The sequence below is a fragment of the Anopheles merus genome, chromosome 3L (assembly GCF_017562075.2).
Source record: "Anopheles merus strain MAF chromosome 3L, AmerM5.1, whole genome shotgun sequence".
NCBI classification, from domain to species: domain Eukaryota; kingdom Metazoa; phylum Arthropoda; class Insecta; order Diptera; family Culicidae; genus Anopheles; species Anopheles merus.
The window spans coordinates 755,357-772,464 of NC_054085.1; the positions used below are offsets into that span (position 1 = coordinate 755,357).

At 43.0% G+C, this 17,108-nt stretch overlaps 1 protein-coding gene across 6 annotated transcripts in view; it reads right to left on the reverse strand.

The window, feature by feature from the left end:
* Positions 1-2,395: 2,395 nt before the first annotated feature.
* The window catches only part of LOC121599891 (patched domain-containing protein 3), a 38,500-nt gene continuing 23,787 nt past the window's right edge, over positions 2,396-17,108 (reverse strand). For 5 of the 6 annotated variants that reach the window (XM_041928008.1, XM_041928007.1, XM_041928009.1 and 2 more), the window contains 2 exons: positions 5,315-5,841; positions 2,396-5,245 (listed from right to left, as the gene is read on the reverse strand). In XM_041928008.1, the coding sequence (XP_041783942.1) occupies positions 3,560-5,245; positions 5,315-5,841 (2,213 nt within the window). In that variant the 3' untranslated portion in view covers positions 2,396-3,559. Of the gene's footprint in view, positions 5,246-5,314; positions 5,842-14,462; positions 14,984-17,108 lie in introns of those variants that run through there. The other variant, XM_041928012.1, reaches the window with a different exon arrangement.

Sequence of the window (17,108 nt, forward strand, 5' to 3'; positions counted from 1 at the left end):
GGCATTGTTAGAAAATTACTTCAAATCTTCCTCTTTAGAGTGATCGTTGCAGCCTTCATTTAAGTATTTTGACAACAATCGCTGCTGTGCGTGTTGAAGAATTAAATTTGCGAAAAGTCCTTCAATATCTGCTAGAAGAAAATATTATTTTACTATGTCCTTTCAGATGACACTAAGTATTTATTGTAATATAATTAACTTTTTATTGTACTGTTGTTTTTTTTCTGGTATTTCACTGAATTTCTCTAAACGATAAAATATGCAACTCCATAAGAATACTGTACAAAAAACCTTCTTGATTCTATGGTAGTAATTAAATGTAACGAAATCTGAATTCTGTTTATGTAATCAGTACAACAAATACGAATAACATTTTGCATTGATACCCTGTAACATATAGCTTCTAGCTAGTAACTTAGGCTCTCTTTCATAGGTAATTTGACGCGTACGCACTTTAACTTATATTCTTCATTCTTTTGTCCATAAGAATTATGTAAGTGTTATAACAAGCTTAAGAACGAAAAAAAGTAAAAAAACAGACTAGAACGAAGGAAAGAAAGGACAAAACACTAACGAGGGAACAACAAATCAAACCTTATCCTGATAATTTGCACATTTATAATAGTGAATAAAATTAAGTTATATAAAAACTAACAACAGTAATTTTCTAGAAGCTTCTTTAATCGCCTTAAAGCTCGTGCCCATTCCGAAACATATTTGCTTTACACAAACGTGTTTTGTAAGACAGTGCTCTCCAAACTTTTTTGGAACACGAACCACTCACTTGGCTTTGGAAATACATTTGCTGCGGCTCACATATATTCACTGTTATGAATGAAGACCCCGAAATTAAATGATTTGTTTACCTTCAATTTTATTTCAAAAAAGCTATCTTTATAACAGTACGCTGGGCTATTTGAAGACATATGTATCAATGTGTGACATGGGTAATGAGATTGTTTCATTACTATCAAACTGTAATTCTTTCATCATTGAATAATTGTAACATAGGTGGAACAGCTGAGTTACAGGGTTTCCCACGATTTATTGGTCGGTTCCCATCAATTTTTGGTGGGTTCCCATATTTTGTTGATGCGTTCCCACGATTTTTTGGTCGTTTCCCAGAATTTTTTGGTCCAATTGTATTGATATCCAATCGGAAAATACCAATAAATTATGGGAACGAACCAAAAATCTATGGGATACGACCAAAAAATCGTGGGAACGCACCAAAAAATCATGGGAACTGACCAATAAATCGTGGGAAACCCTGTAAGAGGATAAAAACTGTTCCATCTTCAAAACAAAATTCCTCTATCCCAGTGGTTTACAACCTTTTTGTAGCTTTTCCTCCCATGTAGGATTTCATTCCCCACTCACAAGATCATGAGCATGAGGAGAGCATGGTAACCCAAGGTATTAGGTGAAGAATGTGAGCGATTTTGGTTAGTTCAGCAACAGGTCAAGACTCCGAAGCGTTTGTAGCGTCAGATCAGTAGCTAAGTAAATTGAACAGTAGTATAATTTTCCAACAAAAAAAATTGATGAAATATTCACGACATTCAACAATCGTTAGTCAACCGTCCCATAGCCCAGAGTACAATCTCTCTTCCTAGTAGTACCTAATTCCTCATGCCTAGTAATATTGAATGTTTAATATTAAGAATTTATTTCCGCATCTCTTATTGTCATCTTATTGTGCGCATAGAACTGAATGACGTTAAATCATATAAGAAGTTACCTACTCATCCGACGCTACAACCGCTTTTCGGCAGTTGCTGCATTAGTGTCCGTACGACAGTCAGATCGCCGTCCATATCGTATAGCTATCAGTTCCTAACCGGTGTAGGTTCAGGCTCAGTTTCAGCATAGATTGGTAATTGGTACAATGATGGGGATATGTTAAATGTGCCAATACATGATATTTTTTATTGTAAATTTGAAGTACTTTGGTGTTAGAATGTGCAATTGTGTTACTTGTCCAACGTGACCATCTTTGGCGGTGTGTTCGAGCATGGAGCGTGGAGGAGAGGGTTTAATTTACAGCAGAGGGAAGCTTTTAGGAGAGGTGATGGAAGCGAAGACTGGCAGAATACGATGGCTGGGGTATGTTATAGGATGTCGGACTCATGCCCCACCAAGAAGGTGTACGACAGCGATCGCCAGTTCCTGAAGAGGGGCAGAAGAACACAGCAAGATAGCTGGATGCAAAACCTGTCGGAGATTGGATCTCTACATGGATGAGAAGCTGCAGCCAAGGACCGAGCATCCAGGGAAATTATTGTTGACTGGGCCATATCACGACGATGTGCTATTTAGTGAACAGGCCAACCAGAGAGCGATTCACTTTCTCAAATTTTTAATTCATTTCAAACGATGCAACGGACGATTAATGTTTTTCAGTGTTGGATTTTATTTACCAAATCGTTTCTTAAATATAGCCATCATCGAAGTCAGGCTATCGTTCGTATAGCTTATCTTAATATCCTTTGCCCAATGTAATTGCTCGTTGCTTTGTTTATCATTTTATTTATTTCTTTTCCTATGACTTTTAGTAGTCAACAGCGTCTTTTAAGCCTAGTGGAAGAATCACACCCGTGGGGGAAAAAACAAAGTATGAGAATGGTAAAAAAAAATCACGAGTAACATAATTTGAATAATGAAGCGTACATATGCTCATTCAGGAATAGGAAGATATTATTACTAGCAAACTATACACAATCATCTGTTAGCATCAAGTCAATCATCGGAGCCATGCACAGAGTAGAAAGCCACCACTAAACAGTACCAGTCTGAGCTAAATAGTCCTTCAGCAGCCATAATAATAGCCACGTCATTTCGTCTGAACTCCTCTATACAGGACAACTCGTATCCGCTCTGTCATAAGCATATGCATATTATTCTATCGCGCTACATACTAAGATTGGGATGCATTGTTGTTTGATGAGGATTCCAAATTTAATCTTTCTTGCTTAGGTGTTTTTTGTTTGTTTTGTATGGATGAAGACATTTTATAATCTACTAACACGAAACAACTAGTTCTGTATCAAACCCCAACCAGTACCGCAAATAAGCCCTATCCACAAGTCTGCTTCATTAAAAAATGAATAAGACTGACCGATTCTATTCGCCAACGCACCCTTTTTAGCTAAACCTGCAAAGCATCTGCCTTGTACAGAAAGCGACCGTAGATAGTATTAATGTTAATTTAACAGTACACGTTAATGAAATGGTGAGCGTCATGAGCTTCGTAGTTTCGTGGCTTATCTAACTATGGTGGCATCCGTATAAACGGTGAGGTGTGAGCCATGTAAAACTAATCATGAAGTGCTTGGAATTTCCTTTACTTACAATTAGGCTGCGGTTAAGAACATTCATTCCATGGTATTTGTTTTTCTATTTAATGCTTTCTATCATTGAGTCACACTTACACGCATTCGCACACACATACGCAAACACTCAAACATGGACAATTCGATTGACTCTTACGTACACAGTTTACAATGAATCAGTAGTTCATCCTTTATCCCCTCGCAGTTGTGGGGTGTGTAAGGATGAGTTAAGGAAATCTCATGTCACCCATATGGCGCAGCTGATGCAGGCTGCTTTGGGAGGCCGTTCGCTGGGGCGGTTGCCGCGGGTAGTAGAGATTATGCTGGGACGAAGAGCGGTGAGGGTTCTGCTTGTAGATGCCTTCGGGCGGGGAGAACTTCCTTGGGCGTCTTTCGTCACTGTGTCGCCGACGTTTATCGCTTTCGTCGGAAAATTTTCTACGATTAGTGTTTGCACCCTGTTGGAGGTCTACTGCCGTGCTGCTACTGCTGCACGCTTGGCTCATATGCTGAAGGCTCGTGCCGGCAGGATTATTGTTGGTGCTGCTACCGGCTGCTCCACTGTCATTAGAGAGGCGCTTGACGTGGCTGGTGTCGTAAACATAGTAGCGATTGGTATGCTGATAGTCGGTGTCGTCCAGCATTTCATCATCGACAAACGTTCGATTATCTTCGTACCGCGACTTGTACCGTTCGTCATCCGACTTTCTGCGATCGCGGCGGTCCTCCGTTCGGTCCAGCTCAAAGTCAGCAGACCGTGGCTGTTTGACTGTAGTTTGCCCTTGTGCAACGTTTAGCAGCATGTCTTCGTACCCGTAACGCCCGTTGGCAATTTTCAGCGGTGCCTTGCCGGTAGTCTTTGTCCACAGGGCCTCCTGTCCGTAAAGATCGAGCATAGGTTGAAACTGGCTCTGGCCAGTCAAATTGTGCGTCGAGCGTCTCCACCCTTCTTCGTAACGACGTCGTGTGTTCTCATCCTCGATTGCCTGCCGACGCTGAGATTTGCTGCTAGAGCTCTCGCTCGAATCTTCACCAGACGTTCCAATGCCTAGGTCCTTATCTTCGCCGTACGCTTTATAGGGTGCACCGAGGAAGTTTTTACTACCGAACGCACCCGTCAATGCTAGCTGGGGATGAGAGATGCAATATGGGTGCGGGTAGGTCTTTTCTACCGGTGATAGTTTGTGGTCGTCGTCCGGTTGGTAGCCCGATGTACACGATCCCGGTCCAAACAGGGATAACAGAACAGGTAGCAAAAACAGACCATGCATTGCGCCGAAAAATATCACCAAAAATACCATTTTGAAGAACACCAGAAAGATGTAACTATCGGCTAATAGTAAAGCCACCACACCCAGAATCGTACTCAAGCTGCCCTGTACGATAGGCATGCCCAAGCTGTACAGTGCTTCGCGCACGCGCTCATCGGGTGTGCGTGCCTTCGAGGACATGTAGGTGTAGCAGATGTGTGCTGTGAAGTCCACCGAAAACCCGATGCACATGATCAGATTTATCATCGAGATCGAATCGAGATTCACGTCCCACAGCGCCATATAACCAGCAACTCCCAGCTCGATCGATATAATAGAGAAGGCCACCCACAATGAGCAGAGGAAATTCGGGATGAAGATAAATGAGATCAGCATCATTATCAGTGCACCGACAATCATTGACTGTATTGACGTGGGTCGCACTAGCTCAAACTGATCGAAGAACACGAAGTACGGATGGAATACAGTGGCGTTCAGGGGGGAATTTTTGCATATTTGCCGTAAATCTTTTACCATAACCTTTTCGTGATTTGTATCAGTTATGTTCACTGCCTGTATCATAAACCGGGAGGCAAGTATTTTTGTACCAGCCTCGTTGAACTTGACATCTAGCGAGAAGGGATTCGCCGGGAACAGCCAAATCTAAGGAAAAGATAAAACATTATTACCGTTTGAAACATGCAATTGATTGCTACCCTTGGCATAGCTTACCTCTCGCAAAGCATCGATAAAAGCTTGCTCACTGTCCAAAGTAAGATTAAGATAGTCATTATTGCGATCGACATACGAGATGAACGATCGCAGCCAGGATTCACTGTAGAGCGGTGAGGTGACATAAGAGGTGTTTTCGAGCGATTGCATCAAATCTTCAATCTGCATCTGCGTATGTGGATCGGAATAGTTGAGATCGCCTGTCACGATTACCTGTATGCGGTAGGGAAACTCTCGATAGTATTCATCCTCCAGGTCGAAAAACTTGACCGAGTACGAGTCCGCCTTGGACAGTTTTCTACGTTCCAGTCCTTCCTTGATCTTGGTCAATCCAAAGCAGGCGCCTCCTAAATATGCGGCAAATATAACCAATATTATGGTTTTTGTCCAGCCTTTGTTCAGTATCCGTGCCATCGTTTCGCGGAAAAATGCCATCAGTACATGTTCCCGATTATCTATAGGATTATCCGGATCGTCGCGGTTGATTCCACCTGTGTTCATTTTCCGATACAGCCACGATCGTTTTTCTGAAAGAATATAAACATTGAGACGAATTATTTTAATGATTCTAAAATGATGCTCTGCCACTGTTTTCTACTTCTAGGCGTAATATACCAAAGGCCATGTCGACATTACAAGAATATTCCGAGATACTGCCCTCGGAACACCCTTGAGGAACAGCATTAAAAATGGAAACAGCATTTTTAATCACCCTTGAGAGTTCTTCCGCATGATTTGCAACCCGCTACAAAGCATTGTTACTAGCGTTGGGCATTGTGCGCGAGTGCGCACTGTGCGCACAGCACACCTCATTGTGCGCACTGCACAGCACACTTTGTAGTGTGCGAGCACACTTCGCACAGTGCGCGCACTTCGCACTTTTCGCACAGTGCGAGCACACTCCGCACTTTACGCACACTTCGCACAGTGCGCGCACTTTTCGCACACTCTGTACAGTGCGCGCACTTTTCGCACACTCCGCACAGTGCGAGCACACTTCATACTGTGCGAGCACACTCCGCATAGAGCACGCACTTTACGCACAGTGCAAGCACAGTCCGGACTAGTGTTGGGCATTGTGCGCGAGTGCGCACTGTGCGCGAGTGCGCACTGTGCGCACAGCACACCTCATTGTGCGCACTGCACAGCACACTTTGTACTTTGCGAGCACACTTCGCACTTTTCGCACAGTGCGTGCGCACTCCGCACTTTTCGCACACTTCGCACAGTGCGGGCACTTTTCGCACACTCCGCACAGTGCACGCACTTTTCGCACAGTGCGAGCACACTTCGCACAGTGCAAGCATATTTTGCTAATTTCGTGCAGTGCTTCACTTTGTACTGTGCGAGCACACTTCGTACCATGTTATAGGAAGTCAGGTGGTGTAGTGGTGGTCCAGCACAGCGTTGTGTGCATTCGATTCTCGCAGAAAATGTCTCCGCGCAGTTTCGGTGTGCTCGTGCACCGGCCTTCCACACTGGCAAAGAATTATGTTTCTCTCTTTGCCCAATGCCTTGGGCCAACGATGATTAAATTGTATTGATTTCAGCTGTGCGCGTGTGTTTCAGCGTTCAGCGCAGCAATACAATTTAATCATCGTTGGCCCAAGCCATTGGGTAGAGCGAGAAACATAGTTCATTGCCAGTGTGGCATGTTTTGATGCAAAAATTACAATTTTCACTCAGAGCCCTAGTCAAATTTTGTAATTAACTAAAGAGGAAGGGACATGGGACAGGGCGACAGGGGGGGGGGGGGGAGGGAAGGGGCGATGGGCATGTGTGTGGTATGAATGTGTACAAGCGATTTATGGACCTTTGATTCGCCCCGACTTGAACTCGTTGCACCAACGGATCGGAGTCGCTAATGCTAACTGATGTTAATGCTAAAAGGCGGTTTGACAAAATATGCTCAGTACTACACCACCTGACTTCCTATAACATGGTACGAAGAGTGCTCGCACAGTACAAAGTGAAGCACTGCACGAAATTTGAAAAATATGCTTGCACTGTGCGAAGTGTGCGAAACGTCCGGACTGTGCTTGCACTGTGCGTAAAGTGCGCGCACTATGCAGAGTCTGCTCGCACAGTATGAAGTGCGCTCGCACTGTGCGAAAAATGCGCGCACTGTGCGGAGTGTGCGAAAAGTGCCCGCACTGTGCGAAGTGTGCGTAAAGTGCGGAGTGCGCACGCACTGTGCGAAAAGTGCGTGCACCGTGCGGAGTGTGCTCGCGAAAAGTGCGAAGTGCGCGCACAGTGCGGAAAGCGCGCACAGTGCGAAATGTGCACCGCACACTGAGATGTGCGTGCGTGTACGCACAGCACACTCAATTGTGCTATTTTACCCAACACTAATTGTTACATTGAATCCGGATTGTGCTGTTCACATGTGGAACATCACGAGACCGTAAATTTTAAACATTTATCGTAACTGCGTTCAAATATGTGACATTTGTTCAACAACGTCTCGTATGCAATCAGTAATGCTGTTAACATTGGAAAGTTACTCGAAAATGCCTATTTATTGTCAGCCCGTTTAAGTCGTTGTCTCGCTCTAGCACCAATCAAACAAGACATCGAATAAGAGTAAAAGATAAAGTATAAGAGTAAGAAAAAAGTATATAGAATTTGGCGGAACTTGTTCGTTCGAGATGTCTTTTGGTTGTCCTCCATATAACTATATACGTCTGTTCGAGTCTGATGTCTTGTAGGCTGCCAGTTTGGGAATAGGATTATAAAGTAGCCTTTAAATAAACCTTCTTTCTCAGATAAACTGTCTTAGTTGTAAGATATTGAGAAAATAAAATTTGTACGAAATTAAATCGACTTAGAAGTGTTCCCTTTTTACCCTACCATTGGAATGTCGCGTATGCCATTCCACAGTGGGCCAATACATCCCCGATGGTTTCCATTTTTTCCCCTCACTATCTTGCTTTCGTACCCCTTCATTGCGAATATGTTCAAAAGAAACATGCACGTTGGAACCTGCTGAAAAGTATAGAGCTGGAAGGAGAGAGTGGATAGAGACGAGTTGGCGCGTGTTTTGAAAAGCGAAAATCATTCCGCATCCACCACACACCATCGCCCGTTGGGCAGCTCGTCCTCGTCCGGTGCACGTAACGTGTCTCCGACGCGCCGTGGGGCCTCCGATGGCAAATGACACACTTTCGTTGACCAGTGCAATGGTGTATTGGGCGCTGTATGTGTGTCGTAAACAGTGTCTGTGCGTGTAACGTGAGGTAAAAGTGGTTTCTGGACAGTAAAGTCAAATGGTTGAAATTTGGCTGAAAATCCAACGATACCATCGCCTGGGGCATTTCACCGAATCTCTCTCCAGTGAGTTTTTGGGGTTTTACTGTACTAAAGGGTTTCAGTAATTCTTTTCTTTCTTTGGTGCCGATGGCCTCGGCCATGAAGATGTTCCAAAAATGCCTCTACCATATAAAATGCTAGCTTAATGCTTTTGACGAATTGTAAGCGTCAGCGTCAAATGATCGCGTGCTGAATTCACATCATATGAATGTTAGAAAGACTGCTCGAAGCAACTTATAGTTTTCCGGTCACTTTAGATGGAAACCTAACAACAACAAAAACGAAAGTATGGCTGATGTTTTCATTTCAATATTTTACTATTTTAAGCTTCATTGATTCCAAAAACAATAAGAGTAGCATATTCACGAAATAATGGTTGCAACAAAAGTGCATGCCATTTGTTGTGACTTGTTGTGAACTGAATTGGAACTTGCTTTTGATGAGCCGGTGGCATTTCTTTTGCGGTAATAATATACTTTAAAATGATCAGGTCAATGCACCTATGGTGTTCGCCATCTGCTGCAACAACCCCGGAAGTGGAACATCGTGGAAAATATGTTGCTTTGGTGCTTCTCACGTTTTCGAAAATCAAACCGTGTACAACTTAACGAATCATGGCAACCAAAGCCTACCTAGCACGCTTGAAGAAGTCACATCGATGTCGTACCAAATATGAAATCCTATCCACATCCTATCATCATCACCGCCATCGTTGTCGCCATCATTAATACCAATAGCAACGATCCATAACTCATCAACGATGTTGCTGGACTGTTTAGTTCGCAAAAGCGCATGCGGCGATAGTCTACAATTGCACTCGGACTACCGGTACCATTTTGAAAGCATATTGACAATTTCCTGCATGGTTTGCTGCATCATGAACTGCAGTGCAGCCATCTGTAATGAAACGGTATTTAGCGCGTATTGGATCGCACGGACCACCAGCTCTGGCCGGGATCAGGAAGGGAAAAAGTGAGCAAAACTGTGGCTGTGATTGCGCATGAATGAATGAGCGTGTTGGTTGTTTCGTCAATGAAATATGGTCAATCTTCAGTTTTATGTTCTGTCGTCACGAAAGCAAGGCGTGAGCACAATGAAACTGGTCTGGTTTGTTGTATGGCTGACCATTTACTGGACCGGATATAGGAAAAATGGCAATACTATGGCATCCGGGGAGTACCGATTCCGGTTTGGCTCGTCGGACCACTTTTGCAGAAGACCGGGTGGTATATGCAGCTAAGCGTGTACACTTTGCAATTGATCACGGGCTCACTCAATCTACGCTTTCGTGCGGTTATTGACCGGCTTATTAGTTTAGGCACTATCTTGCTTAGGCTGATAAGTGTCGGCGTCGGCTGCTTTCAGCCGTGAAAGGTCACCCACATCCTCTGCCGTAGAAAGTCGTTCATTAATATTTTATGCGTCTGGTCACAGTTGTGCACAAAACTTTCACGCTACCGTGCTGATAGGACCGACACTATCAGGTTATCTCTTTTATTGACCTCAAATAAACGCAAAGTTTAGAGTTTTAGAGGCTGGCCTGACTTGGCATGAAAAGTAGAAGAAATGGAAGAGCAGTGCGCATCGAGAAATGTTTGCGTTTTCTTTAATACGGGCGTTATTTAGTAACAATTGGCAACAATGCCCTATTTGATGATAAATTACCCCAGCAAATATTGATCTGATAACGTGGTACGAACTTGATAAAGCTTACGATATGGTATAAGTAAAATACCCGAAAATCGCCAAATTAATAATAACATAGTCAATCAATTTACGAAAAGGGAAACAATTTTCAGATCGGAAAGGAGAGCCAAATTCGAAACAGTCACACATGCGGCAGATCTATTCATAATAGTACATCACCGTAAGGATGGTAGAACATATGTCGCTTCACAACGTGTACTGACCGTGAGGGAGTGCTGCAATAACAACAACCTGACCATTTGGCCTCGGCTGATGTTGCCAGCGGTGACAGTTTATTTGCGAAAGCATGAATTCACCCAAGCTGCACAACGTTGCACTGCGAGCATGATCCGATGTTGAAATAGCACGTGTTGGCCACTGACTTCCACACCGGAGGTTCTCTTATGCTGCAAAGGTTATCGACCATCCGAATAATGTTCATCCGTTCGCAAAACAAGCGTGTTCTAGTGCTCGGGGCCTCTTGGTATCATGCAACGGCGTGGCTTACGGTTGGCCACCGCGCTATGTCATAAACCGTAAACGGTCGACCACGATATCTGAGGGACACAGCGCCTGCGCTCGTTGCTTATGACAACGTGCAGTTGTACATTGCGCACCTGTTCTGTTTATGGCCTAGGCGTTTCCAGTGTCTCTGCGTCAATTTCAGCCATTTGGATCCTTTTACTACGCTTACGGTCAAAGTTGCTGAAGACTGGTTCGCTAACGGGTGGAAATGACCGTACATTAAATGACTGGTTGTTTGCTGATCGAAACAAGGTGAATCTAGCGTGAGCAGAATGATCCACATAATGATGTAATGAGCTACTGAATTCTTGAGGCAATTATGTACTGCTAGCGGCTTGTCACCGTCCTCCGAGAAAGGAGATTATGCTCAAATTAGCTTTAGTTTTCTCGAATTCAAAGCGTCATTTTTTAACGCCATATATGTATGTATGTATATTAGAAAGGTGGTAAAGATATTTATTATTTTGTCTAATTTGGACAACATAGCAAATTTTGATATTTTTAATATAAAATTTACAATATTTTGGCGTTTGATTCGTCCAAACCTGATTGGTAAGCTTTGTTTGTGAACTATCTACCATACCATGCCAATTGATTAGAAATACTGAATAAGTAGCAATCGAACATACCAATTCTGCATACAGTGAGTTTTCGTTTGCGACAATAATGAATAACCGCTAAATCTAGCGTTAAACCGATTGCATTTCGCACCGCCCTGCGGCAGTTGATGATCTGAGGTGCACTGTTTTTTTTTCAGACCAGCCCCTGAACGCGCGTGGCCATGAGACGCGTAATCATGCCGCCTCGGTGTGGTAATTGCATTGAGTAAGTTTGTTCCAGTGAATTTAGTGAACGATTCGATTAATTTACAATTTCTGTTATACAAGTGCACTGAATCGCCATGTTGAATAACGTGCATCGCACAAAGATTCAGAGCAAATGAACACATGCAGACGTAGAAAAGGAATAATGGGCTGTGATCCAGGTACTGCGGTTTGAAGCATACATACTACCGAACCATATTGCTGCCTGGACAAAACCCAAGAGTTATCTCTTCGCATATCCTCATCCTCATCCACCGCTGTAGGTAGGTATACACCCAAATGATTATACTTGACCCACTGGTCGAGTAACGAAATCAAGTAAGATCCTGATGAAGCCGTCCCATTGTTGAAACTGGGATCCGACCATCGTGGTTACATCTTCACGTAGTGTCAAATAGTGTGACATAACAGCACGTTGTTTCATCAGCGGCATCGAGCAGTCCCGTAGCGATTCACGCACAAACACAGCTGGATCGTTTGGTTAGAGGCGAATGGGAAAAGGCAACAAACCCCTCGTCTCGTTGAGCAGGTCTGAAAAGTTCAGGTCAGACGCAAAGCAATGCCAAACTTCATCACCCGTCTTTATTGAAATTTCAGTTTCTTGCTGTTATTATTTTTGTATGCAACGTGAAAGCTCTCAAAGGAGTGTTCAGGTGTGCAATCAATACTTTGTTTGAGATTTTCCTCGATAATATATGGGGATTCCCGTTGATGGCCTACAAAAACCTACGTTGCCAGGAAGATGACATAAAACCATGATAAATCGAGTACATAGGTAAGTGCAATAGCAATGTGAGTCTCATACAGTAAAGTCTCATGTATTTAAGAAAACCCTACGTAGCACTTACTTTCAAAAAACATTCATGTACGTTTCATGTTCATTTAAGCATTTTTTTTAATTGCGATGCTAAGGGGTTAAAGGTTTGTTCTTGAATTATAAAAACGACTCCGTAATGACTAGGAAGTAGATTGCTTGCTACTTTCTCGTCTCTCAACGAAATTAAAGAATCGTATCTTAAAGCTCTGTGACAGTATATCTCGTGATGATGGCCAACGGAAGGCAGATGAGTGTCCTATCATTTATGCCACGACAGCGGGTGTGGTTATCACAATGCAGATCATGTGTCGGCAATTACTCGTTTAAATTAATTATCATCTTTTATTGGATTATTACATGTTGCACATCGAAGCGACGAAGCGGATTGTTTAGTTTGAAGACACTGTTTTATGCCGCGTGCCCTTGTAACGGTACTGACTCCGATTCGGACGCCGATGAATCAACCGTAATCTAAAGCCTGCATTTGTAGGTACATATACACATTTATACATAAATTGTTGTCTCGCTACGTGATACCAGATCTTGTTTGTTTGGAGCGGTTTCTGGACGAATGAAGCAATGGAAAAGTGCTAGACTGAGTTAGCCGCAATGTCGCCGCGACGTATCGTAAATAATCTGATTTATTCAGCTAAATGATTCGCTTCCGTTAGCTCGAGTATGCTGCTTTACTGACCGGCCACTGATCACCGGCAAGTGATGGTTGTTCTCGCAAGGCGTGGTTGATCTCGCGGTCGTGCGATCAAGTAAAGTAATCTTCTTCTCGAATGTGTACATTTCATCCCGTAAGCTTGATATCAACGGTTTGTGATATGGGATTAACGTTGGGTCGCGCTGGGCTGGGTGATTGGCTGTACGGGTAACACTTTGCTATCGCTCGGCTCCGCTCAATCCCACAGCGTATGGAACCTTGTTCGATTAAACTAGTGAACGTACTACCAGCAACTTTTATATATGGACTCAGGTGTTCAAAGTGTCGTATGGCTTGCTTAAATTCGCTTCCGGATCGTACAAAGCAACCGGCAGTCAGTAGCAATTATAAAGCTCGCGAAACATACATGCGTAGACAATACACGGTGCCTTCACTGAAGCTTTTCTCCAAGCTGATTTCCTTCATAGGGCCGCTTCCTTGATCGCGACCTTTTAGCAACAAATCGATGTTAGTATGCATCGATGAACGGAACTGAATGTTAGCCACCAGTTTCACGCTGGACATATCGTGTGTTTCACACCGCACCTGCTATTTTCGTTTCAAACACAAGGACGGCATACGCTTGAGCGACAGATTGCATGTTGCACCACGCAACTAAAGATGAATCGAAGGGAGCCAGACAGTTTACTGACCCCAAATTGGTACACTCACACCATGTAGGTTCGAGGTAGTCAGCTGCTGGGCTTCTTCAACTACGATTCGATCATCGATCCGTGGCGAGCGGACAGCGAACTGTGGCGTGAAAACGAGGGCAGTGGAGTGCACGAGCATCGCCACAATATTTTCACATTTTTCAAGCTCGTAACCTACACGAACATCCCTTCCTCCTGTCCACCTAACGGAACGTGGGCTTATGAAGGTGAAGGATCCCTATCGTGTGGTGTTTATAAACAATTCAAATTTATTGGATTTCTCTTATAGCTTACTTTTGATCGACGTTCGAGGAAAACTTGTAAACAAGGATGGTTGATCTTTCATTGCGCATGTAATGAGTATGGATTTTCACGTCTATTTGTTGCATACACTTGCTCGTATCAGTACTGATAAAATCAATCAATCGATATTTCATTTTTGAAGTATATATATCGTATAAAAATCTCGTATAAAGAAAATGTTTTGCAAAGGCTTTTTTGGTTTATTAATCAACATTTTAAAAAGATGCAAAATGCAATAAAACTTACATGTAAATTATGATGCTCTCGTTAGCATTAAGATACCTTTGCTGTGAATTGATGACGTTTTTTGTTAAATAGATCAGCAAATTAGTTACAGACAATTTTCAATTTTATTTTTCCCTTCTCACGTACAAGGTCTTTCTTGAAGTAAAGCAATTCTTAGGCGAACCTTGATTCGGTCAGAGTATGGTAGGACTTAATTGAATGCTCCTCACATACAGACTCACTTGATGAAGTTTGTTCCGAGGCCGGTGATGATTTGGCGGTCGTTTCTTGGGAATTTCCTATTGGGCAATCAGTTCGATATGCATCGTACGAAAGGAATCGACCAGCCTGCCTCTCCTTTGCTGTCAAAAATGAATTGAGCTGAAAGCTGTTGCATAACCGCGACCTCAAAAACTGCGCACTACAGTCAAAAGATCAAATTGTTTTTCGGACCTTAACTTGAAGCAGGGAGAGCAAAACTATGACGTACTATTCAACTTTCTTCACTTTTACAATTACATTCGGGGTTTTTCCTTGGGAAAACGGGGTATACTGCGATTGGTAATGTCGATAATCTGCTGGTCAGTGCTTGAGGATATGTTGAGTGTCTACCACAGCCTATAGATATGATTGAAAAGTTGAACATGAAAAGTTTATGAAAGAATGTACATCAAAATTTTTCTTTGAACACCTAATCTAATTTTGTGGACATAAAATCAGTTGAAATTTTAGATTGCGCTGATATAGTTATTCACTATGTAACTGTTATCCCGTCTATTACTAAGCAGCAGGAAAAGAGAAAAACTGCATACCATCTTTGTAACATAGAAAAACGAAACAGTAACACACTTAATACTAAATGCTCTCATCAACAAGCAATACCTTTTATCGAATCCGACGATTGTACATACATAATAAAAACCACGCCCATCGATGGTCAAACGGTAAATGGTTGCATGTTATCAGACGCTTCACTTCAAAGTAGTGCATTGCGTCAACCACATACAACGCTACTAGGCTTTCTGAAGAAGGTTAGGCAATGCATGGAACCACCATGATAGTTTCTAGATTAATCCAGCTTCAGCATACCTAAATAAAAGCGGTTTGCATCCACCGAAAGCATCAACCAAAGCCGAGGTACAGTGGCAGTTGGCAGTCAAATCTTGGCTTCAAAAGAAACCGAGCAGCTCCTTAGGTGGTGTTTAGAAAATATGTGGGACGCTTTCTTCCACGAGATGCTTATCACGCTTTCAACCGTCACTTCCCGGCGCTCGTTATCCAGTCCGTACCCAGATCGGATCATTAACCAGTCATCTAATTGATCTAGACACGGTTGTCTAATAGAACTCGTCGCGCGATCGTTACCGCCTCCCGTACGACGTCGACGCTTCGTTATGCCTCTCGTTAATTCTAATGCTTTGCTGGTACTCCTCAATAACTCCCCCACTTAATATCCAGGAACCCGGGTAGCAGCTCGTAGGTGCTGGCTGTCTTTCAAGGCGATCGTTTAAAACTGCCTCCGGCACCGGTAGGCACGACCGAAGAGCATAAATGGCCATTGAGGATTGATTCATTGTTTGGAATGCATTTGGTCCAAACAGTGAAGGTCGATAGAAATAAAAGAGAAAAAAAAAACAAGTCGGCCCCGGTAGACCATAAATTGTTATGGAATAGATTGATAAAAAGAAATTTTGCGTGGGCTTAGCAGATTTTTCGAAAAACTGTTCTTGTCCACCGTTCGCTGTACCGTTGAAGGTAGCAGGCACTCGCTGTGTCGGTTCTATTCGATGAAAGACTCGACCGGTCCCGTGCCGGTTATTTACCGTTAGAAATCTGGTGCACTGGCGGCCAGTGCATGTGCACGGTGCGGTCAATACAGCAACGCGAAGCTGGATAAACTTTCTAGCAGTAAAGTGAACAGCAACGTGTGAGAAAACTAACATGGTCGTCTCATGGTTCAATCGATATCGAATGCACACATTTCATTTCTTGGCTGGTGCACGTACAACACATACGGAAGTGATGCAGGGCTTCAAGAAATTGTGCTCTAATTCTTAGGAAGGTTCGTGATCGTCAGGTCAGGCTAATATATTGGAAGGATTTAAATCGTAAAAGGCAGCCAAATATATTATTGAAATACGTACATATACGTACAGCAGGGTACATGCTATGTATAAGAAATTCAATGCTGAATGTTCTGAAATTATTGAAATGAAATATGAACACTGTAAGCATTGCTGTAATACGAGATTGAAAAAAAGTACTGCAAAAAGAGTAACTTCACAATCAGATCAGAAGGCACGTTCTCGAGGTTTTAATCGGCACAGCGTATTGCAGGCTAATCTGTCGATCTCCGCGGTCGCGTGTATATTTGTGTGCCAACGATAAAACTTGGAATAATGGCAAGTAATTTCTCAACGAGGAACGTGGGATGTACACACCGCTGAATTTTACCAGCCAGGTCGTATAGAGTTGACCTAAGGAAATGGTTTCGGAGAGGGTTATTTCTCTCTGATAATGCATCAGGCGTCAATTGGTTAACGATTCTCGCAAAGCATTGGCTAATAGCGCTAGAGAATGAATTCTGCCATATTAAGTGTTACGTATCATTTCCAACAAAGTGTATAGATAGCAAAACTATTTGCTACATAATTGTTTACAGGTAACAGGTATTGGTATTGTTATTAGTATTGGTGTTAACAGTGATAGTGTAGTAAGAAAGATAAGCGTAAGTGCGTAGATG